The 26,419-nt window shown below is 39.3% G+C and overlaps 1 protein-coding gene across 4 annotated transcripts in view; it reads right to left on the reverse strand.

The window, feature by feature from the left end:
- The window catches only part of CDKAL1 (CDK5 regulatory subunit associated protein 1 like 1), a 628,254-nt gene that overhangs the window by 413,612 nt on the left and 188,223 nt on the right, over window positions 1-26,419 (reverse strand). For all 4 annotated transcript variants that reach the window (XM_006093745.3, XM_006093747.3, XM_023758088.1 and 1 more), the window contains one exon: window positions 25,570-25,618. In XM_006093745.3, the coding sequence (XP_006093807.1) occupies window positions 25,570-25,618 (49 nt within the window). The remainder of the gene's footprint in view (window positions 1-25,569; window positions 25,619-26,419) is intronic.

Below are 26,419 nucleotides of genomic sequence, written 5' to 3' on the forward strand. Positions count from 1 at the left end.
GAGAGAAAGCAAATGCAGATTATCTGGTCAAAGCAATTAGCAAATCAAAGAAGTAAAGAATAAACAAACTGATTTTTTTTAAAAACCCACTTTAGAACTGAGTTTTTTAAAACAAATGTTTTTTAACATTTTTAAAAACAATACAAAAGAAAATTAGACCATTTCTAAAACCATTAAAATTTCAATAATTTTGAACTTTGAATTAATTATAAGTTGTAGAAAAGAGCAAACAGTACAAAGAATTCTGTCCCCTCAGATTCCCTAATTATTTTGTGTTTACATTGTCATTTGCTCATTATATACATACATATTATTTTTATAAGATACATCCAATAAAATTTAACCCCTGTAAATAAACAATTCAGTTATCTATAATAATAAAAGCGTAATATGCTAATTAGACCGGACAGCCTAATGACCTTCCAGACGTCCTTCCGGACGAAACCGCGGCAGTAGGGGCCAAGGCAGAGGCAGTTAGGGGCGATCAGGCAGGCAAGGAGTTAGGGGTGATCAGGCAGGCAGGTGAGTGGTTAGGGACGATCAAGCAGGCAGGCAAGTGGTTAGGGGTGATCACGCAGGCAGGCAGAGGGGTTAGGGGCGATCAGGAAGGCAGGCAGAGAGGTAGGGGCGATGAGGCAGGCAGGCGAGTGGTTAGGGTGATGAGGCAGGCAGGCAGAGTGGTCAGGAGTGATGAGGCAGGCAGGCCGAGTGGTTAGGGGTGATCAGGCAGGCAGGGAGAGGGGTTAGGGGCAATGAGGCAGGCAGGTAGAGTGGTTAGGGGCGATCAGGCAGGCAAGCGGTTAGGAGCCAGTGGTCCCAGATTGCAAGAGGGTGCAGGCCAGGCTGAGGAAACCCCCCCTCCCCGTTCATGAATTTCGTGCACTGAGCCTCTAGTCCTATCTAATAATAGACAAAGATTGAAATTAACTGTACCTCCGCTACGCTTCCCATTGACTAATCAGCGGGATATGCAAATTAACCACCAACAAAGATGGCGGCCAGCAGCCACGCAGCTGAAGTGAGCAGGAGGCTTGCTTACTCCAGTGATGGAGGAAGCCAAGCTTCCTCCCTGCTGCAGCCGGGCTCTGAGCTCCACTCTAAGCAACAAAGTTGCAATCATAGAAGCTAAACAAACCCCAGATACCTGCTTTCAGCAGGCCGTGGCCTCGGAGCTGGAGCGGCAACGAAGTTTCAATTATAGAAGGTAAATAAATCCCAGAATAAAAAATAAAAAAAAAGGAGAGGCTGGGAGCTTCAGTCGCCAGCGGGCTTGGCCAGCCTGAAAACCCTCAGCCCCTCATCCAAACCGGCCAGGCACCCAGTGGGGACCCCCACCCTAAAGGGGGTGTGGCCAGCCTGAAAACAACCATCAGCCCCTCATCCAGGCTGGCCAGGCACCCCAGTGGGGACCCCTACCCTGAAGGGGGTGCGGGCAGCCTGAAAACAGCCATCAGCCCCTCATCCAGGCTGGCCAGGCACCTCAGTGGGGACCCCCACCCTAAAGGGGGTGCAGGCAGCCTGAAAACAGCCATCAGCCCCTCATCCAGGCTGGCCAGGCACCCCAGTGGGGACCCCCACCCTGAAGGGGGTGTGACCAGCTGCAAACAGCCATCAGCCCCTCACCCAGGCTGGCCAGGCACCCAAGCGGGACCCCCACCCTGATCCGGGACACCCTTCAGGGCAAATCAGCCGGCCCCCACCTGTGCACCAGGCCTCTATATAATAAAAGGGTAATATGCAAACTGACCCTAACAGCAGAAAGACTGGGAATGACTGGTCACTATGACACACACTGACCACCAGGGGGCAGACGCTCAATGCAGGAGCTGCCCTCTGGTGGTCAGTGCGCTCCCATAGGGGGAGCTCTGCTCAGCCACAAGCCAGGCTGACGGCTGCCAGTACAGCGGTGGTGGTGGGAGCCTCTCCCGCCTCCTCAGCAGCGCTAAGGATGTCTGACTGCAGCTTAGGCCTGCTCCCCGCTGGCAAGTGGACATCCCCCGAGGGCTGCTGGGCTGCCAGAGGCATGTCTGATTGCCAGCTTAGGCCCAATCCCCTGGGGAGCAGGCCTAAGCCAGCAGGTGGTCATCCCCCGAGGGATCCCAGAAAGGGAGAGGGCACAGGCCGGGCTGAGGGACCTCCCCCCCCCCGAGTGCACAAATTTTTGTGCACAGGGCCTCTAGTCTATATATAAAAGCCTAAGTGACCTTTAGAACTGAAAGACTGGTTGACCTGTCACTATGATGAGCACTGACCACCTAGGGGCAGATGCTCAATGCAGGAGCTGCCCTCTGGTGGTCAGGGAGCTTGTTCAGCCACAAGCCGGGCTGGCCTGAGGGGATTGGGCCGAAACCAGCAATCCAACATACCCCCGAGGGGTCCCAGATTGCAAGAGGGGGCAGGCCAGGCTGAGGAACCCCACCTGTGCACGAATCTGTGCACCAGGCCCCTAGTTATAAATAAACATATACAGTGGGGCCTTGACTTACGAGTGTCCAGACTAACGAGTTTTTCGAGATACAAGCCGTCTCTCGGCCGATTTTTTGCTTTGAGTTGAGAGCTAAAATTCGGATTACGAGCCAGCTTCAGATGCCCCACCGCTAGTTGGCGCAGCAAACGTCACAGTGAATGCCACAACATCAGCCCAGCATCACGTGTCTCACTCGTTCACAATTGATTTGAGTTACGAGCTCTGTCACGGAACGAATTAAACTCATAAGTCAAGGCCCCACTGTACCGTCATACAATCACCACAAGAACAGTTTTAGAACATGTCTATTGCCCCCAAATTCCCTCAAGCTTATTTACGGTCTATCCCTGTGCCCATACCAAATATACCACACTTTATTAATCTGCTGACCAGCTGATGACATTTGATTGTTTCCAATTAATACCTATTATAAGAATGTTTCTATGAACATTTGCATACAAGGCTTCATGAGGATGTATGTATTCATTTCTCTTGGATAGATTCCTACAAGTGGAATCGCTGGGTCATGTGGTAAATTTATGTTTAACTTTATAAGAAAAAACCTGTTTTATAAAGTGGTGATACCACTTTATATCCCACCAGCAATGTAGGCAGGTTTCTCATACTGTAATTTTTTTTGGCAACAACGATTCTTGTGGTCATGTAGTGGTATATTATTGTGGTTTGAATTACTATGTATTTCTATAATTAATTATAACATTGAGTACCTTTTCATGTGATTATTAGCCAACTGTATGTCCTTTTGGTAAAATGTTGTACTAGTTAATTTATGTGTCAACTTGAAAGGGCCACAGGATACCCAGACATTTAGCCAAATATTACTTGAAGTGCATCTGTGATGTTGTTTCTGGATGAGATTGACATTTGAATCAGCAGACTAAGTAAAGCAAATTGCTCTCCCCAACACTGATGAGCCTTACCCCACCAATAGAAGACCCAGATAAAACAAAAGTGCTGAATAGGAGGGAACTCCTCCTCCTCCTGACTATAGAGCTGGGTCATTGGTCTCTGCCAGCCTTCAGACTCAGACTGAAATATCAACTCCTCTTAGTTCTCATGGCTGCCCAGTTTCAGACCCCATCAGCTCTCCTGATTCTCGGGCCTTTCAATTTGGACTAAAACCATATACCAGCTCTCCTGGGTTTTCAGCTTGCTCACTTCAGATCTTGGGAAATTCTCAGCGTCCATAATTGTGAGCCAATACATCTCTTTATAAATACACACACACACACACACACACACACACACACACTATTGGTTCTGTTCCTCACTAATAAAAATGTCTACTCCAGTATTTTGCCAAAATTTTAAGCGGAGGATTAGTCTTATTACTGAGTTGTAAGAATTATTTATATATTCGGCTTATAAGAACTTAGATATATGATTTTATTTTTCTCTCAGTTTACAGCTTATAGTTTCACATTCATGATTATACCTTCTGAAAAGGTATAAATGTTTTTCAATTGAATGAAGTTCACTTTATAAATTTTATCTTTTATAGCTCATGCTTTTGCTCTTATACCTAAGAATTCTTTGCCTAGCCAAAGGGCACAAAAATTTCTCCTACATTTTCTAATAGAAGTTTCACTGTTTTCACTCTTATGTTTAGGTCTAGGATCATCTTTGTTACTTTTTGTGTATAGTAAAGGTCTAAGTTCATTTTTTCCATATGGATGTTCAATTGTCCAAGGGCCATTTCTTTTCCCTCCTCTTCCTTTGTGTTATATGTTGTCACACATATAAATACATAGTTGTGTAAATCCAAAAATATACTGCTAAAAACTATATCTGTATGTTTTTAAACAGAAAAATATCTATTTGTAAAATACTTTACTTACATTTACCCACATAATTACCATTTCTAGCACTCTTCATTTCCTCCTGAGAATTCTAGTTATCACTTGGTACCACTTCCTTTCTGCCTGGAGAACTTTTACTATTTCTTGTAAAGGAAATTTTATAGTTACAAATTATTTATTTGGAAATATTTTCATTCCCCTTCATTTGTGAAGGCTACCTTTGCTGGATGTAGAATTATTAGTTGGCAGGGTTTTTTTTCCTATGAGCACAAAAAATTCCACTGCCTTTGACCTCTCTTAGGTCTGATGAGAAGCCAATCATTAATTTTACTGTTGTTCGCCTGTATATAAAGTGTCACTTTTTTCTTATGCTTCCATAATGTTCTCCATCTTTCAATAGTACGAGTATGATGTGTCTAGGTGTAGATCTCTGTGATTTTCCTACATGCAATTCACGTAGCTTTTTGGATCCATGATGTTTTTCATAAAGTTTGGCAAGTTTTCATCCAGTATTCTTTATTTTTTTCCTGTGTCCTCTCCTTCTGTGACTTCCATAATACACTTGTTGTTGTGCTACAAGTTGTCCCACAGGTTGTCCTGTTCATGTTCTTCTGTTTTTCAGATGGTTAATTTTGTCCTGGTCTATCCTCAAATTTATTGCTTTCTTGTGCCACAAATCTGCAATTGAGCCCCTTTAATGACTATTTCATTTCAGTTATGTACTTTTTAACTCTAGATTTCTTTTTATAATTTCTACCTTTTTGTCATTCTGTATTCAAGTCACTGTCAACACCCTTTCCTTAAATGACTTAGCATGGTTACACTTAGCGCTAAATCCAATAATTTTGGTCAAAGACAATTGGTACTGACTGAATTTTTTTCTCTCAAAATGGTTATACTTTGTTTCTTTGGATGTATCATCGCACTTTGTTGAATAGTGGACATTTCAGTTAATATATTGTAGCAACTCAATTCAGATTTCCCCACCTACTCCAAAAGGTTGTTTTTGTTTAGTACTTAACTGGACTAGATCTATGAAGCCTATCTCTCCACAATATGAACGATCGTTAATGTCCCTTCTTAATTTTATTAGGTTTGGTTTTTCCCTCAAGCATGACTTCCCAGGGGTCAACTCTGTATCTGCATAGCTGTTTGCTGAGTAAGACTGGTCACACATTTGTTCCAACACCATGAACCAGTGAGATTTCTCCTATCTACTGATGGATCTCTGTATGAGCTGGCAAGGGCATTCAGAGCTAGGGTCATTTTCAAGTCTGACCCAACTTCTACTTTCTATTGGGCTTTCCTGGGTCCTCTTCCATCTCCTCTGATGTGCACGCAGGCTGCAGAGGCAGGTAAGTGTGGGTGGGGTGGGCACACTCCAATCTCTGCTGTGCATGTGCACAACCTCCAGTCAACTTACAGTCTATAAAGATTTCTATCAAGCTTTCCATCACTGTCTCACCTCCCACAAGTCCCTGTTAAATCCCTGGCTAATCCACCTGTCCACTCTGTGCCAAACAGGCCCACAATATCAGTGGGGTAGAAACACGACCCTCAGTCACTTGCCATCAAAATCTCCACTTTGACCATTCTCCAGATGTCTTGAGAGCAACAGTAAAGCTGTTGGTTTTCATAGCCTGCTCTGCCCTGTTGAACATTCTTGCCCACAGGGCTGAGTAAAGTAAGGAAGGAAAATGCGAGAAGCCCAAGGAATAAACACCACAAGCTCACACTGTTCTTACTCAAAGTTCAGGGGTTTTCACGAATAAACACTTCTCAGTTTGCTGAATACTTTCGGTTGATTTCCAAAGTGCTGAAATGGTTTGTTTTTTGCTTTGGTTTGGTTTTTGTTAATCCTCACCCAAGGATATTTTTCCATTGATTTTTAGAGAGAGTGGAAGGGAGGAGGAGAGACAGAGAAAGAGAGAAACATCGATGTGAGACACATTGATTGGTTGTCTCTGGCATCCGCCCAGACCACAGGCACCCGGACCAGGGCCAACGATCAAGCCTGCAACCAAGGCACATTCCCTTGACCGGAATCGAACCTGGGACCCTTCAGTACTCGGGCCGACACTCTATCCACTGAGCCAAACTACGTAGGGCTAAAGTGGTTCGTCTTAACCATTTATCCAGCTTGATCACTACTTGTGAAGAGATGTGTTGACCTCCACACAATCATGCCACAGCAAATCAAAGCCACCTTTTTAAAAGCAATTAATTAAAATAACTTCAAATACATAATTACTACAGATATAAGATACTAAGCAATTATATGCATCTTTCTTCGCCCCTTATTTCAGAAAGATACAGTGCTTAAACATCTCTTATATACACAGCTTTTCATGACCAGAAGTAATAAAACCATCAGTCATAGCCTTTTTGTACTACTCACTTTAATAAGAAACATTACAGCCTTCATTCAATCTGAAAATTCTTGCTCTGATGTAGAAACATAGCTACAGTCAAGCAAGCATTTGGCATACCAGATTTCACAGATTTTCAAGATAAGTTGAACTCTTCAATCAGAAGTCCAGTTAATGAAGAGGTGAGCAAGATTGGCACTGATAACATAATAGTTCTCTGAGAAATGCCAAAAGTTCAATAATGACTATGCAAAGGCATGCTATTTTCATAGGAGCGTGAGACTAGTTTCATTATATCCTGCTGTGACCAGTATTACGCAGCCTGCACTAATAACATTTGATAAATTATTCATCTTCACTATCTACATGCAAATAAAGGAACATATCTCTGCCTGATGATATAATGAATTATTTTCCAATCCAATGATTCATTAAAGAGTGGCAGACCTAACAAGACTGCGTGTTTTTTAAAAATTTGAAAATATAGTACAAAGTAGGAAACAACATAAAAGTCCCTCATTATATCTAGCCAACAATGAAAGGAAAGAAACTGAAGCAACTACAGACACAGAACAATTATCTTTTTTTAAAATGGACTAGCAAAATAAAACTTTTATTGTTATATCTAAAAATATTATTTATGTTATTAACCAATGTTACCTCAATAAGTTTAATAAATAAATATATACATAAAAATTCTTTTTCAAACAGAATTCCTGTTTCAAATTAACTTGATAACTCTATAGACCACAGAAAAACACATATATACTGAAAATCATTACCTATTATATGTGCAGTTAGAAATATTGTTACTATCTAAAACAAACTTGAATTTGACAAAATAAAGAATAAACTGAAAAAGACATCTCCAAGATAGCATGTCTTTGGGAAGCCAAGGAGAGGAACTAAGGATTGAGGAGGGGAAAGGAGCTGAAGTGGACATGCTGTGTTTATGGAAGGACCGTGAGGCAGGGACCACAGTTGCACTTGCAGACTGTCTCTTTGTTTGGTCCCTTCTGGTTAGCACCGATGCCTGGCGCTGTGATGAAAAAGAATGGCTCCTCAATGAATACTGATTTATTTTGTGGCTACTATGAATTTCATCACCTTTTGCGGCTAGATTGAAGAGAAAGGAAGGAAAAAAAGAAACCACAACAACAGAGTTTGAAAGAAAAAGAGAGTGAAAACATTAGTTTTTACATCATTTCACTCCACATAACAAGAAATTAAAGGAGGAAGCATTAATAGAACAGATGGGAAGAAAGATGCTCAGTGTGACCAGATCAACTGATAATAACATGACACCACCGAAGAGACAGTGATAAAGATGCAGTGATTAAAACAGAGATATGCAATTTTAATACTAGAATGAAAAAGAAGATTGCCTATTGTATAGAATGAGGCATACTCAAACGTTCTATTTCTGATATCTTTTATCTTTTCCTTTTTAAATGTAAATTCACATTTCATTTCCTCTAAATAATAGTCAAATATGTCTCAGTGGGTTTATTAACCATCTTTAATAAACATCTAAGTTGTTACTTACAAGTGCCACAAAAAATTCAGCCCTGTTAAAACAAATTCGATTTTAAGCCTGAGGCTTTCAGCACTTATTTATAAATCAGCTACAAAAAAAACTGCTTCCGAGCTGGGTTTTACATTTGATCTAATCCACTGAAGAATGTTAGTAAACGATTTCATTAGTTAAAACAATTATATATTACGAAGTTTGAACCAAAAGCTAGTTTTTTATATGATTCACTATTAAATGCATATTGTGAATTCATAATAATGAATAGCCTATGTGAAAAAATAGTCATGTTTTGTACAGTAATTGCTATACTAGTTGAATCAATATTCAATGTGTTATGAATGTTCAAGAGCAAAAAATCTTTTCCAAGCCCCACAGTGCTAACTGTATTGCATGTCATTAGAGCTGAGGGCAAAACATCCCATCCACATAGAGAGCCCAGTCAGTCAGCAAGTCAAGAAGCCAATGAAAATGGTCATTCACAAACAGAAAAGAACCAACCCTGAAACACAAGCACATATGTTAACTGACAGAAATAAACCCACCTACAAAATATGTATTTATTAATTACGTTTCTACACACACACCAATCTGTTCTCCTTCGGCTCCTAAAACTAAAGTGGACTGTACAAATCAGCCTTAGAATATCACAGAGGCAGCAGTGGGCCCGCAACTCGGGACACCTATTATTTAATTTTTCCCCCTTTTAATTGCTTTTTGTTCTAAAGGTGCCATAAACAGCAAGATTTTCCCTCAATACTCCATTCCTCACACCTGATTTTAATGGCCGTTCATTGTTTCTTTAACATGTGACCAACCACTTCCATCACCACCGGAGGAAGCATCATGCCAAGGTTTCTTGGTCCCTTACTAACTGCTTTCACTTCACAAAGTCTCAATCCTATAAGGACACATTCAGAAGACCTGTCTGAACCCTAAGCTCTGAGTCTGCCTCCTGGAAAACTTCCTAGTAGATCAATCTAACATGATGTTGGGGACTGGGGGCAGAGAGCAGAAGACTGGCAGAAATTCAAGCAAGAAGAAAAAAAGAGCAAATGCACTGCAGATAACCTCACTTGAGAAATGTAGTCACATCAATTGTAGTATCATTTAAGAATATCAGAAAGGAATGCTCAATAAATCTGTTTTTCAACAAAAATGCTTGGAGCTATTACTTGACATATCCTCCATAGGTATTTTAATGACTTAATTACAAAGAAAAACAAAAATGTAGTCAGAAGTTTGTCTCTACGACATTCAATATCATTCCTCATATGGGGGTACCTGTCAAGAAAGCAAGGATTCTCTAAAATTCACACTAAAATGTGAGCCTGCCTTGAAATATTTTCATTTTAAAAGAAGAAAGCAAAGTAAAATAAAGAAATTGGGTTCAATGTTAGAAGCAGCTTTGTCACAAGTCTAGGTTGGAAAATGTTAGGGGAAACACTAGAATTGACTCAAAAACACAAAATCATTACAATTCAAGTGCCAATTTTAGCTACTAAGATTTCATCAAGTAGTAAGAATTTAAATGTTACCTCCAACAATGATACCTAGAAAAGATATTAAAATACAGAAAGAATGTTAAGAATCACTGTCCAAAAAGATAGATTTCAGTCCTGGCTGGTGTGCTCAATGGTTAGAGTTTCGGCCTGTGCACTGAGGGTTGCAGGTTCAATCCCCAGCCCCAGCTGGGCTGTGTGCAGGAGGCAACCAATCAATGTAACAAATCAATGTTTCTCTCTCACTCTCCCCTCATCTTTCACTCTCTTTAAAAATAAATGGAAAAAATATCCTCCAATGAGGATTAACAACAACAAAAAGACAGATTCAAAGCATGAATCAAAGCTTTAACAGAGGCTACAAAGGTACTGACACCATCAGCATGCATGTCCAGAGTTTAACAAAGCATGAAGAACCCAACACCTTACCTGATAGTCAGGTGGGTTGGACAGGAAGCTAAAATAGGATCATAATACAAAGTTTAAGTCCCTAGATGTGTAAGGATCATTTAATAGCAAAACTCTTACTGCACATAAACAGGTTCTACATTATAATTATGATGATGTAAAATTTATGTGTGATCCAGAACTCTGGAAGACAGAAAGTTGAAAGCATTTGCTGAAATACACATTTGAAAACATTTGTTGGAATAAACATTCTTGGGCAACTTTTTCTTCCATTTGCACAGCATTTCTGGTACAACAAATAATGGCAATTATTTTAAGGTCATCATATTAAACAAAGACTACATATAACAAATAATCCACATGTCTTCTTACCCTAATAGAGAAATATTCTGGAGGCAAATTACCATAAGCATTTAATTTTATGTTTTAACTGAATCTTTTGTAGGCAGATATACTTTTTATGACAGTGAGAGACTTGTTTGGTGTCAATTTATTTTTCACAATGTATACCAAGTGTACATCAAAACACTCAAAGGTCAAGGCAGTCTCACATCAATGACTTCACATTAGCACTGACCCTTAAGAGAACTCCTCAGGTCACTGGCTGTCTTGCTAGGACAGGCATTCCTGAACTCTACATTTGTTAAGCAGCTCCAAGGCTTTAGTGTTTACACATACAGCCATGCCTGCTTCGGATTTCAGTATGTAAAGCAACCATGGCAGCACTTAATCGTTGCTCAGGCTCAAACCACTCTTCCCAAGATTACTGCACCAGGGAATGGGAGCAGAGACAACACACCTGGCAATATATTCAAGTTGCTACAAAATAACATTAAAATACATGACATAAGGAACTTGTAAGCCACATTTAACTTTTAAAAACTGAAGCTCAAATTACCACTTTAAATCAGGAATGAAAATTTCAAGTGTCCTCCTGCCATTATTCACATGGGAGGCAGAGAAAGTTAGAGAGTTGTCCCATCTGTGGACTTTAAAATATGTCTACCGGTCCTTATTGTGTTTCATCTCGTCACAATGGTGAGCTGAACACATCTGCACTGCAGGCAGCACAAACCGAAATGGAGGCGGTTCGGGGAGGGGGCATCTGGAGCTTCCTTGTTGGCTTTAAATTCACACTCTCTTACATAGGCGCTACCATTGCCCTTCTGTACAAATGGCAACAATAAATTCAGTGTAAAAATCCTATATAATAAAAGCCTAATATGCAAATTGTCCCCTCGACCAGGAGTTCAACCAGCAGTTCGACTGCTCACTATGACGTGAGCTGACCACCAGGAGGCAGCGCATAACATAGCGGGCGGCAGAGGAGGCACTGCCAGCCCCAATGGGCCCTGAAGAGAGCGGGACCACAGTGGGATAGTGGAGCAGGTGGGCGGGCGATGCCAGGCCAAGGCAGGTGCGAGCAGGGCCAGATAGCCCTGCAGATGGCGACCAGTGGTGGCAGTGGGGGGGGGGGGGGGGGGGGGGGGCTTCTGCCCCGCTCCCCGTCCCTGAGGGGGGCGGGGGGGGGCCCCAAAACTTAAAAGGAGGAAGATTTTGGTTTTGGGAAAAATGCGGGAAACACGCACCCTCCCCATGGCCAGCCCGCGGGACTAAACTTTGAAGAAGCCTTGGGGGGGGGGGGGGGCTGCTGCCCAGCTCCCAGTCACTGAGGGAGCCGGGCGGGGGCCCGATAACTTAGACGGAGGAGGGTGTGCGAGGGCCTGGGAGCCCAGGTGCTGCCCAGGACCCAGAGGTCAGCTGGGACCTGCCCTTCCATGCCAGACGCTTGAGCTTTGGTCGCTGGCCAGGCCTAGGGACTGTACTTGTGCATGAATTTCATGCACCGGGCCTCTAGTGTTTAATAAAAACAAGGAAGATAACACTTGATAAGCATAACCCAATACATTAATGTCAGTGCATATGCCTAACTCAAACAAGAGCTTCACATGGCTCTAGATGAGTTTAAATGGTATATGAAATACAATTTTATCAATATTTACTATCACATAAAGATTTCCAAAATAATCCCCTGGGGAAAAAAAAGATTTTGTCCTGAGCCACCATATCACTGTTGCCCTAAAAATGAACTTAAGGTCTCAAGGAAAACAGACTTGTAAAGAAATACCTGGGCACAAGTATCCCAGGCGGTATGGTCAATGTTTCTAGGAACAGTGGGAAACCATAGAGGGTGGTCAGCTTTCCTGGAAAGATCAGGAAAGGCTTCATGGAGGGGTGACACTAGCATGGGGAGGCTGAGAAAGCAGGATACACTTTATATATATATAATACTATTAACACAACAAGCACAGTTCTTAGCTGAATTTCCTGCTTGTTGTTCATTTTCCACTTCTTCAAACCAGCCTATCACTAAAACTAAATTTCACTAAAAAGACTTATTAAGACCTGGCATAAAGGTGACCCACTTGAAAAACTATACCTTCAAAAATGATTCTAAATATATAGTAAGAGGTAAAAATTATGTGGGCTTGAGATGCATTCTTACTTTTAATCCAAAGACTGGTCAAACATTATTTTTAGAACTTAGTTTTAGGAAATTACAATTAATGTTGGTTAAGAAATGTTAAAATCTGAAAGTTACCTACATCAGAATCCTTCTAGTTACCACTTCAATATTTATCTGGTCTACATACAAAACTAGGATTTAGAACATGGGCCATATCCTTAAAAATGTGGAAGAATTCTCTTAACCTAACCATTGTAAAAACTGTATGAAGTGTGTTTCACATTAAAACCTTCAAAAATTACCCTTTGAAAAATACCCAAAACAATTTTCCTGTAATATTATCTTCCTCAGTTTTTTACTGGTTAGACTAGCTTTTTATTGGTTGCTTACAGTTAAGGAATACTTTTATTTACTCCTTTCCTAAATTAAGCACTTTTATAACAAGGTAAGCCTACCCATGATTTTTTAAAAATATAAAAATTTGTATTAACTCCTTACAATAAAAGTTCTTATGTTGACACAAAATAAAATGGCAAGTAAAACTGAGAGAAAGGAAGGGGCGGGGGGGAGAGGTAAAAAAGGAAAAAAGAAATGTGAAGGACCAAAATGTATAAGCAAGAATATGAATGAGAACTAGAGAATGGGTGAGCAGTGACCAGAAACAATAGACATGAGGAAAGGAAATAATAATAAATGAGTCTCATTTTCTCTCTTCCCTCCATTCAAGGTAAGCAGCTTAACCAAATGTAAAGAACATGGGATTAGAGGACTAGCTTTGAGATTACAGGACACTGCAGCCTGACTGTGCAATCAGTGATGTCAGGGTTCCTGTGGATTTCAAGGAATTAATGTACAGAAAAAGGTAAGTTACAAAGAGCTAGGGAGAAGTTAATTACAAATGTTACTATAATTAATGCAATTGTAATCCTATTAAGAACTATAGTCCTAATGACGTTTCTCCAAACTAAGAAGGCCAGGTTTTCAAAAATTTCAAACACTGTAAGTTAAAGTTAATCCCATTAATTTTTAAAGCTCTGGAGGACTGGGACATAGGTCACAAATAATTGCACTAATATGATAAATTTGCAAATGATTTTTTAAATGTATGAGCTAAAGTAGATTCAAGGGCATCCCTATTGCATCACTCACTTGCATTCTTATACAATCCTTGAATGTGAGGAAGAGGAAGAAAGCAGTAGTGTTCCAGGAACTGCATATGATCCTGCGTAAATCGGAGCATAGGTGCCTAGGGAGCCAAGATGGAGAACTATGGCTGTTTCCCATCCCAGGACACCTGAGTGACATGCTTCTAACCTAGCTGTCACAGGGGCTCACAATGGCAACGAATCTAGGTGAAGGGCCACAAGGCAAAACTGCCACCCCCCTGCTTTCCCAGGCTGTGACAGACCACCCTGCCACCTCCCCTTCAGCTACCATTCCTCTCCCAGGGAACACCCTTGAGAATCACTACTCCAAGTGATGTTTTTATTTTACATTAAATCCTCTCCATGTTTTTTTCTCTAGCAACCCCAAGTCGAAAACTGCCTGTCTCAAAGTCCTGAAAGTAAACATGCCCCAGGGTAGAAATAAATGTTGCCTCAGAGAAGCACAGAACTCTTAGCACTGGGAAGTAGTGTCTATCACAGTGATGGCGAACCTATCATGCGTGTCAGAGGTGACACGGAAACTCATTTTTTTGGTTGATTTTTCTTAATAAATATCAAAAATATAAGTCTTTGTTTTACTATGGTTGCAAATATCAAAAACTTTCTATATGTAACACGGCACCAGGAGTTAAGTTAGGGTTCTTCAAAATGCTGACACACAGAGCTCAAAAGGTTCGCCATCACTGGTCTATCATCATGTAGGGTGGCATAAGAACTGAGTGAATAAAGGCGAAGGAGTCAGAGACCCTCCTCCCTGGAGAACACAGAGATAAAGAAAAGTGCATGGTATGTCTGACACGAACATCTTCAACTTCATTTTGTAGGCAAGGGGAAAGAAAAATAAAATGTGGCATGTGGAGATTAGAATGCGAGGAAAAGCTAGTCCCATTCAAATAACTTTTGTCAGAGATCACTGTCCAAAATGTCAGTATCTCATTCGAATGACAGACTCTGAAACTCAGTTTTATACTGCAGACTCAAATATTCCTGGAATTTCTGAGTTGAAGGGACCTTCCATGTCAGAACAATTTACCACACAGGAAACAGAACCACTGAGATGGTATGGGTTGTCAAACATGACCTGTTAGCAGGAAAACAAGCCTTTCAGCTCAGCTCTGCATATTCTCAGTCTAGGACTCTTACCCATCTCAGCAGACTTCAGTGCAGCTTAAAGTTATATGCACTTGAATTTTCAGTTACAATGAAGATTTAATGTGTTAGAAACCATGTTTTATAAGGACATTTCAATTACTGTTTCTTTATTACTCAAGAAAATATATGCTTTGTTATAAAACAGCAGTACTGATAAACTTCTTAAAAATCCATCCATAGTTGATATCCTAACTGGAGATTCTGCGAATGAGTTTTCCTCCCTCAGACTAATGAGGAAATGAAATTGGTATTTACTAGGTGTACCGGATAATAATGGCGGATTTTGTAATCAAAGAAAACACAATAATTTCAAGAGAAACATCAAAAGTGCTTTATTCAAAGTAATGTCCATCGCTAGCTACACATTTCCCCATCTTTCAGGTAATTTGTGGATACCGTCCCAATAGAACTTTTCTTGTTTGGAAGCAAACTATTCAGAGACCCAATTTTCCACTACTTCGTATGTTTTGAAGTGCTGCTCAGAATGTGTGTGTGCCATTGATCGGAACAAGTGGTAATCTGACGGAGCAAGGTTTGGTGAATATGGTGGGTGGGTTAATACTTCCCAGGCAAGATCTTTTAATGTGTCTTTAACTGGTTTTGAAGTGTGTGATGGTTCCTCATCATGAAGCAAAATTACTTTTGGGCTGGCTTTAGCTCAGCGGTTCCTTCGCATATAAAATTACTTTGCCGTGTCTTCTGGCACATTCTGGTCGTTTCACGATCAAAGCGTGGTTCAAATTGATTATTTGTTTTCAGTAGTGATCACTATTAATGGTTTCACCTGGTTTTAGAAACTCATAATACACCACACCTTCCTGATCCCACCAAATGCAGAACATTGTCTTCTTTCCAAAGCAATTTGGCCTTGCAGTCAATGTTGATGGTTGACCTGGATCAATCCACGATTTTGTGCATTTGAGATTCTCAAAATAAATCCACTTTTCATTGCCAGTCACAATTCAATGCAAAAAAGACTTTCTTTCGTGCAGTTGAAGCAACATTTTACTGATGACTTTTTCGACTTTCTGTCTTTTGTTCAGTTGATGTGACACCCATTTTCCTTCCCTTAAAATCTTTCCCATTGCTTGTAAACAATCAGAAATTGTTTGTTGAGCAACATTTAATCTTTCTGCAAGTTGTTTTTGAGTTTGACACGCATATTCATCCAATAATGCTTGTAATTGTTGGTCTTCAAACTTTTTCAGTTGACCTGGATGTTCTTTGTCTTTCATATCGAAATCATCACTTTTAAAGCATTTAAGCTGGCGTTCACAAGTATCTTGAGATGGAGTATGATCACCATAAGTTTCCTGAAGTTTACGATAACTTTTTCTTCAAAATAAAGAATTAAAACTTACCGCAAATGCTCTTTTTTTGGCACAAAATTCAACATTTTTAAGCGTAAAAATATCTATGATGCTAACACCTTCATCAAATTTGACATATGAATTTTTGAAGCTTGTCAATACAACAAAATAGCATACATATCAAATCGAATATATATCAACATATGCGTAATTCCATCTATTGAAAAAAAACCACATTAACTAGTACACCTAGTATTCTCTCAGTCTCAGAAGTAATCCCATATAATAAAAGCCTAGGTAGCATCATGGCCATGGCCGTGTGCACAGCAGAGGCAGTTCCCAGTGGCAGCTCCGCGTGGTGAGGCCTGGGGGTCCCACGGCTCTGCTTGACATGGAGGAGGCCAGTCCCAGTGTCTCCACCACCTCGTGCGGAGGAGGCGGGTCCCGGTGGAAGAAGCAGGTCACAGCAGGGGAGGGCAGTTGTGGGTGATCAGGCCAGCAGGGGAGGGCAGTTGTGGGCGATCAGGTCGGCAGGGGAGGGCAGTTGGGGGTGATCAGGCCAGTAGGGGAGCAGTTAGTTGTCAATCAGGCTGGCAGAGGAGCGATTATGGAGCCATCAGGCTGGCAGGCAGAAGTGGTTAGGGGCAATCAGGCAGGCGAGCGGTTAAGAGCTAGCAGTCCCGGACTGTGAGAAGGATGTCTGGACATCCCCCGAGGGGTCCCAGATTGAAGAGGGTGCAAGCCGGGTTGAGGGACACCCCCGCCCCCGCCACATGAATTTCATGCATCGGGCCCCTAGTTACTAAATATGTGCTGTATGCTCTGTAGACTGTTACAGAATAAGCTTTTTTTTTAATGTACATCTCCAAATATTAGGTACAAATCAATCCAGCATTCCTTCTCTACACCAAGTACTGACAATGTTAGGTTTTCTGAGGAAAGGTCGCATCACCTAGTAAACGACATCCTACTGATAAAGTAAATTTTTCAAATTGTCAAACAAATTTTTCAAGAAAAGCAGATTTAAATTTTTTGTGTAGTCACATCTGAGCCATCAAGTTGCTCTTTGTTATCAATTTTCTCACTTGGCTGTGATATATAATTTTGCTGACAACAAAATATTTGTCTTTAAATCAATTTTTCAAGGATGATGATAACTTTTCTGTTTTCGGGGGTTTTGCTGTTGAATTTTGGATATTGTCTCTGTAAGATGACCTCGTTTCCACTTTATATTTCTATTTTTAGGGAATCCAACTATAAAGTATTAAAGGAGAATTACCAATATACACACCTTACTATGTGTTAGGAATAGTCAAGCCAAAACAGAAAGTACCACAATTAACCTACAACCTAATCTTCTATTTGAAAAATGTAATGAAGCTTCTAATATTATTTTCTCTAAGTTTATAGCTCCAATTCTTCTCACTGAATTTTACTAAACAAACACAGTAGCTTCTTTCAACGAAGACTAAAGCTTTTCCAGACAGACACGAAAGCACATAATATGCACACAGAGCATAAAAGTAGTATACCACATGCCAATTCTCTTAAAGTTAGTCATAATAAAGAAAGAACATCATAGAAAAAAAATTCTATTTGTAAATACATTAAAGTTTTCTTTATTTATATTAATTTTCATGTTTTCTATGTGAGACTCACAAAACAGGGTTAATTGATCTATTTGGCTTTTTTTTTACTAAATAACTCCTATTAGTGTAAATAGAAATTAGAACCTTGAGACTCAGAATTGTTATATCTGAGAATACCAAACACCTGGTGAAAATGATTAATATATAAACTTTAAAATCAGGATGTTCAAACTTTATAAACCACTTTACATTAATGGTTTGCACAAAGGCCTAGACTACAGTAATACGTTTTTAGAGAATTCAGCAATACTTGTAGTCTCAGCTTCATGCAGTCTGCCAAGGCACTATCAAGATTTGCAAGAGTTAACATGGAAGCCAAATTTCACAGGAGGCAAGTCCTTGTTAATATTTAAACAAGGAAGGATGGGGCTACTTTACCAGATAGATCAGTGGACCACTAACAGCAGGGCTGGGTCATGGGAAGTCTGAGAGGTTCAAACTTAAAGTAATTTCCTTTCCTGTTTTGAACAATCAAATCCAATGAACCATTATAACTGTGTGTTATGTGAAAACAATAAGATCATCAACCTTAGAAACTATTCAACACTATGCACCACTATAAAGAAATCAAAAGTTAATGAAATACCCAAGTCTTCATATAAATAAATCCCACTAATAATAAAAGGTGGTTTCAAACCATAAGAAAAGGTATATTTAAATAGAAAAGGAAATATAAGTGATGAACATGTTAAAGCAGTGCATTTAAATATAAGACAAACCAAAATATAAAACATTCTGAAGCCACCATAAAGCAGCAGAATCCACTGAGGGGTATACTTAAGCATTCATTTGATTTTTTAAAACTTAAATGGCTGAAAAATATTACACAAACTTAAAATTACTTAAATACTTTTAAAAAACCACAGTATACATGGTAATCATTGACCACAATTAAAAATACTCATAATACTGTTGCTGCTCAGTATGCGTGTGGCTGGAAACAGGACTGACAATTTGGCTAATAGAGTTATGTGTCATAAAAATGCAGACAAGAGATGACATGATGGTTTCGCTAACAGACAGTCCTTTCCAGCCATCATTCCAAACCAAGATACAGAATAAAGCGATGTGAAAATCAAGTTTAAAGTCCTATGGTAGAACTTTACTGTTTGGGTATAAAGAAATTTATCCATTCTCATTTCTGAAAATATTATGTTTATTGAAAACATACTGACAAAGCCAGTGTGCTGCTGTAGTACAGTACTGTGGCAGATGTAAAATGCTCCATATCCAAGCTCCATTCCCTTATCCATTACACTGGGCAAACTTCCCCACATCAGTCTCCACTGGACTCCGTAGGGCAGTTCCTCATGATTAACACTGACAAAACCACGCTTTATATGCTTCTGCCTTCCAGTCTCAATTTACAAAGACTTTATGCTCTGAATTAACATCAAATGCAAAACACAAAATCTGACAGAGTGAAGATTAATGTGTTAAATAAAATTTTAAAAAAGAGCTATTTGGTGAAGTACCCTGGGAATTTAGATAAGTCTAATCCAAGACTGCATCAATTACCGAGAAGTTGGAGAAAACAGAAAATCAATTAAACTTGCAGATTGTACCATATTGGGAAAGTCTTGAATTACCAACACTGGAGGCATTTGGAATTAGACTGACTAAAATACTAGCAAACATATTAATAACGATAGAGGCCTCTTTTATTAGAGATTGACTAGAGAAGAAATATGACTTACTAGTAAAAACATTTTTCTAATTTCAATAGGCAATATTTACTTGCATTCATTTGTCTTAAGTTATATAGTTAGACTACCTTTTGAAAAGGATTAAAGTTTTTTCTTGTTTTGAGGATGTCATGTACGCATATCAGAAGAAGTGCAAATTTATATTCCCATCAGAGCTTTCATGCAGAAAGTATTAATGACCTCCTAAACAGAGACTAAGGTCCATATGAGTATTTTTAAAACAAATGAATTTAAATCCTTTAAACATTGTATTTATTCCTTTAGATTTAGTTACACATCTTCTTGCATTTTCAAGATGTTAACAGAGAAAATCCTGAATCCATATAATCTGGCCTCTCCCAAAGCAAATGCTAGAAAATGAAATTTTCAGGCCACTATTAAAATAATGAGGTTTCATTTAATGTAACTTGAAATTTTCCATTTTGTTCCAACTAAGACAGATGCAAATGGAATATGCTTTGCACAGTTTTATGTTAATTATAAGATTTAAATGCTTTCAGCATCAGTGTATCTTATTAATACATTTTTAAAAACATTACTTGGTATAGCATAAGGATAGCGATAAAAAGAATGCAAACAGGCTGTGGCAGAGGCTGTCTGTCCAAACCCCCTTCAAGGAAGAAATATGAAAAGAGCCCAACAGGAATCAAATGTGGAAACAAGAGAATTATGGCAAAATCCTCTTGTCAGGCTGTATTCCATCTGGCCCTTCTGGGCAGAATCTTGCTTCTCCATGGAGCATTTATCAATCAGGGTCCCAGCAAAGCAGATGGCACACTGCATAATTGAAGAGATTTTAATAAAGGGACTATTGACTAAAGTTTGGCAAAGTTAGCAAAACCAACAAGAGACAATGCGATACTCTAAGGTGAGCAACAATGGGGAGTTGTTTCTACTCCTGGGCCTGCAAAATCAAAGGAAGGAAATAGTTACAGGAACCTGGTAAATAGATGAATAGAGGGAGCCACCTGACAGAGGCTATGGCCTTCAAGTGAGAGAAGCAACCAATAGAGGATGAGCAGGAGGGAGGGGTGAGCAGATAAGACATACTCCTATCTCCTGTGCTAGTCACACCTCCAACCTCTAATGGACTAAATCCATCTAGATGCCAGACAGCAAGGATCTACTGATGCAGTCACACAGGTCAGCCTCCAGGGACACGCAACAGGTGGAGAAGGGTGGGGAATTAATCTAGAGGGGCAAATAGACCCTATCAGGACCCTAAGATGAATGTGAAGCAAACTGCAAATAACAGAGAAAGGACAACAAATAAATAGTTGATCAGAGCAAAAGGTATTTGTATAAAATTAATGGGTGGGAGGGACGGTGCAGATGGGAGAATGGGGTAGAAGATCATTAAAATCACACTAAGAAGTCCCCCATTAATTTAGTGGGTAACAGGCAACCACTAAAGACACAGATGAAGGAGAGTAAATAATTTGAGGATAATAGTATATACAGTCCGATTGAAAACAGAGTCATTGGTAGCAGAGATCAGTCAAGTTACACCAGCAGTCTAGGTATTAAGGAGAGAGTAAGAAATAAACATTAATATGAGTTGTGTTCTGGGTAACTCAAAGTATTACCCATTAAATCCTCTCCATTTTAAACAGAAAATTGAGCCTCAGAAAAGTAACATGCTGACAGACAAAAACAACTCGTTAAATGCTAAAGACAACATTATATGACTAACTTATGCTGTCTACATGAAGTATTGGCAACAGAAATAGAAAGTAAAGAACAGAAGTTCATAGAGAGGCCTCATTCTCTATTAACCAGTAGATCTCAGATGAGTCATCTAATCTCTGCCTGCCTCAGCTTCCTCATCTGAAAACTAAGGACACCACAAAATTATTTCTTCCATATCTAAAATTCTTTTGTTGCATTACTAAGACTTAATTCGCCAGCCTTCCTACCCTCAAACCAAACCTGCCAATGAACATCCCCATCAATTTCATCTTCAACTCAACTCTTGCTGTTGATTCTTACAATTGAATCAAATGCAATCTCTCCAATAAGTCCACTCAAGCCCAAACTCCTCAGTGAGAAGCCATCCCTAATTAACCCAACCATGGAGATCAGAATTCTTCTGTGATATTGTGATAGAATAATATATGTATAGTCTTCACCCATGATAGAGTTCCTAAAACTCATAATTTCCTGAGTGACAGGAGCGACTAGAGCATTTTTTTATTCATAATAAGCCCCTTTCTGAATTTATGCTAATTAGTTTATGCTAAACATATATGAGCTTATGCTAATGAAGACATTCTTGAAGGATGGATGTGGTGACCATAGGAGCCAATCATGTTTAGGAGCTTGGAACTTTCAGCCACACAGACCCTACCTCCAGAGAGGGGAGAGGGGCTGGACATTAAGTTCAATCACCAAAGGGCAATGATTTAGTCAATCATGTCTATGTAATATAGCTTCCAGAAAAAAAAAAAAAATGATGGGGTTTGGAGAGCTTCCAAGTTGGTAAAAGCATTGGGGTGCTGGGAGAGTGGTGCACCCAGAGAGCATAGAAGCTCTGTATTCCTTCCACACACCCTGCCCTATGCATTTCTTCATTTGGATGTTCGTGACTTGTCTCTTTTATAATAAACCAGTAATAGTAAGTAAAGGGCTTTCCTAAGTTCTCTGAGCTGTTCTAGCAAATTATCAAATCTAAGGAGGGGGTCATAGAAACCCGATTTATAATTGGTCTGTCAGAAGTATAGGTGACAATCTGGACTTGTGATTGCCCACTGAAGGTGTGGGCAGTCTTGTAAGACGGAGGCCTTAGCCTATGACATCTGCCCTAACTCTGGGTAGCTAGTGTCAGAACTGCTTAGTGTAGAAAATGTATACATTTGGTGTCAGAATTGTTGTGAGTATTAAAAAACATAGTTAACCTTTACCTTCTATGATTTCCTATAGAAATTATATCTCTGCAAGCCATTTGGCAGCCTCCTGAGCACAATGTTATTTACTATTCATTGTTTTTTAACAGACTATTTTCTATAGCAGCTTTAGGTTTACAATGAAAATGAGCAGAAAATAAGAGTTCCCACACACCCCTTTCCCTCCAGCACACACACACAGCCCACCCATTATCAACATCCCCCACCAGAGTGGTATATTTGTTATAATCTGAATAAAACTGCTGTAAACATCTGTGTGCAGGTTTTTGTGTGGACATAAGTTTTCAACTTCTTTGGATAAATACCAAGGAGTATAACTGCTGGATCACATGGAAAGAGTATGTTTAGTTTTGTAAGAAACTGCCAAATGTTTTGTACTCCTAACAGCAATGAATGAGAGTCCCTGTTGCTCCACATTCTCGTCAGCACTTGGTGTTGTCAGTGTTTCAGATTTTGGCCGTTCTAATATGTGGGCAGTGGTAGCTCACTGTTTTTTCACTTTACAACTGACTAATGGCATATATTTATCATCTTTTCATATGCTTATTCGCCATTTGTATATGTACTTTTGTGAAGTTTCCATTCAGGTTGTTGGCCCATTTTAAAAATCAGGTTGCTTATTTTGTTATTGAACATTAAAAGTTCTTGAATATTTTGGGTAAGAATACTTTATCAGATATGTCTTTTCCAAATATATTTCTCACAGTCTGTGGCTTGTCTTCTCATTCTCTTAACAGTGTCTTTTGCACAGAAGTTTTTAATTTTAATGAAGTCTAGCTTATCAATTGTTTCTTTCATGGATCATGCCTTGAGTGTTGGATCTAAAAAGTCACTATGTAGATTTTCTCCTGTGTTACCTTCATTACCATTAACTACTTTAACAAATTACTGAGTGGACAGTATGTGCCTGGTACTCAAACAGAGGATAAATAAGGCAACAACATGCTCAGATACCCCGAAGCCCTCCTTTAACAAGCTGATCAAGCATAAAGCAGTGACTCTCAGTTGGAAGAGAGCAGAGACGTCACAGCACCATAGAGCCAGAAATGATTCAAATCCTAACTCTGCCACTTACCAGCCATGTGGCCTATGTCTCACATTTTTCATCTGAAAAATGAGAATGATATTTATACCCACCTCACTTCACAGGACTTCTGTGAAGATAAAATGATTTAATGCATGTGAAGTTCTTAGCACAGTGCCTGTGACACTCTAAGTGCTCAATACATGATAGTTCTTCTGAATTCTCCAAGAAAGAGTTGAGGTACAGTTTAAAGAAAACATTCAAACTACCACTGCTAAAAATCTGTGATCATGATATTTCATTTTATTTTGGAATTTCAAGAAAAGATTAAGTTATGGCCTCATTATCATATTCTGTGGTTATCAATCTCTTAATAAATCAAAGATTCAAAATTAATAAGCATTATTCACAGCATGTGGAAGGTAGCAGATAAATGCCAGCAGAAAAAAAAATGTGGTTTTAAAAAATTTCAATTTGAGGAAAGTAATATATTTGACTGTTGTTTTTAAGTAAATTTCTCATTACAAGAAGATAGTAAAAATTTAAATGAGACCTTTAATTCATTTAACTTAATATTTCAATATCATATTACTAGTTTAATTTGTGCTAATCTAACCACGGAAAAAGAAGTTACAAATATTTATGAATTAAACTACAGAATTAAGAATGGCTTATTTCTCAGTGACACAAATAAAAATCTGTTTCAAAGAACATTGGCTGATGAAATAAGCAAAGAATAATTCTATTTTCTAGTGAAACTACAAAAATTACACTCTAGGAAACCAAAACACTAATTTGAAGGAATATATGCTCCCCTATGTTGTAGTGTTATTTACAATGGCCAAGATTTGGAAGTAGCCCAAGTGTCCATAAGTAGATGACTGAATAAAAGAGCTATTGCACATAGAATACTACTCTGTCATAAAAAAGAAGAAAATCTTACCCTTTGCAAAAGAATGGATGGACCTGGAGATTATTCTACTAAGTGAAATAATCCAGCCAGAGAAAAGGCAAATATACATGATGTCACTTAAAAAGTAACAAACAAAAGAGAAACAGACCCATAGGCAGAGAACAGGCTGACAGCTACCAGAGAGGAGTGGGGAGGGGTGCTGGGTGAAAGGGGTGAAGGGATTAAGCAAAAGCAAAAAAAATAAAAAAAATAACAACACATAGACACAGACAACAGTATGGTGATTACCAGAGGAAAAGGGGGTTGGAGGGATAGAAAAGGATAAAGGGGAGATAAACAGAGATGTAAGGAGACTTGGCTTGGGGTGGTGAACATACGATACACAGATGATGTGTTATAGAATTATACACTTGAAACCTATATAATTTTATTAACCAATGTCACCCCAATAAATTCAATTAAAAATAAAAATACAGAAAATAAAAGAACTATGAACTAACTCCCTGATAAGCTAATCAAATATATGCCTCTTTTATGGGATCAGTCAATGCATGAAGCAGTCGGGGACAAAATTTTTTCTTAAACAAAAATTTTCACAAAGATGCTCAATAAATATTAACTAAGTAGTATTTTTATAAATATATACCTCGGATGCTGTAAAGCCTCAAAAATCATTGCAACACCTGAGATGAAGCAACAGGAGACTGCTATGGTAGATGACTCTTTTTTATAATATGTCTAAGAAGAGAATAGTAAACTATAAAGAAATAGCTAAGATGCCGAACCGGTTTGGCTCAGTGGATAGAGCGTCGGCCTGCGGACTCGGGGGTCCCAGGTTCGATTCCGGTCAAGGGCATGTGCCTTGGTTGCGGGCACGTCCCCAGTGGGGGGCGTGCAGGAGGCAGCTGATCGATCTCTCTCATCGATGTTTCTAGCTCTCTGTCCCTCTTCCTTCTTCTCTGTGAAAAATCAATATGTCTAAGAAGAGAATAGTAAACTATAAAGAAATAGCTAAGAAGATGGAAACCATGGAAGATGGTGACTGGCCCTCCTCCTTGGAACGAGCTGAGAGGAACGGGGCGCGTTGTCCGTCCCCTGTCTCCGCACCCCGTCCAAGTTAACCTCTGTCAGGCAGTTTTATATACAAAATATACCTCTGCTTATCTTTCTTTCAAGAATTACCTTTAATTGTTTCCTCCACAACTTCTACTACACGATCTATCTGTTGAACCTAGAAAGAAAACAAACTGTTAGACAAGGAGCTTACCCAAAGAAGAAATATTAATTTGTTTATCCTTCCACTTGAGTCAATGTTACACATTTTCTAAGCCCAAGAATGCAGGTTTTCTTTAATTAATGCATTTGACAGTATTATAAAAAATATTCTATATTGAGATTTTGTTATAATGAAATATGAAATTATCACTCTCCTGTCCTCTAATGACAATTAAAGAAATCATACTACATTTAAATAAACTTCCTGGAGTTGTTAGAAGAGCTTATCAACATAAACTCAAAAAGTCCTGAGATATAAACTAAAGTTTAATTAAAACATGTCTCTTCACACAGAGCTTCAAAAACAATGACAACCTACACAAAAGGGCATGCTGATATTAAGAGGATCGACCCCAAATTCTCTGTTTTATTAGTTTAACACTGAAACCCCTTTTAATGAATTTCTATCCTGTGCTGGGTACTGTGCTCAAGCCCATGGACTACAAAGTCAAATAATAACAGCTCCTGCCCTAGACATGAGTGACTAAGAAAGATTTCCCAGGGCATCAGGAGATCGCAGAGGAAAGGTAATAAAATCTGACTGAGTGACCCAGGAATGCTTCTTGAGGATAAGCAGGATTAGATTAGAAGAGGCCCACTAGGGAAACTGAGTTAGAGTGGCTGGAGTTTAGACGGAAAATGGAAAAAGCAAAGATTGTAGTCCAAGAAGCTAAAGGAATAGAGAAAGTTAACTTAGATCATAAGTGATATCCAGTTAATTGTTTTATTACAAAAGAAATTTGTTCACTGAACAAAT

This window comes from Myotis lucifugus, unplaced genomic scaffold (genome assembly GCF_000147115.1).
Source record: "Myotis lucifugus unplaced genomic scaffold, Myoluc2.0 scaffold_122, whole genome shotgun sequence".
NCBI lineage: Eukaryota > Metazoa > Chordata > Mammalia > Chiroptera > Vespertilionidae > Myotis > Myotis lucifugus.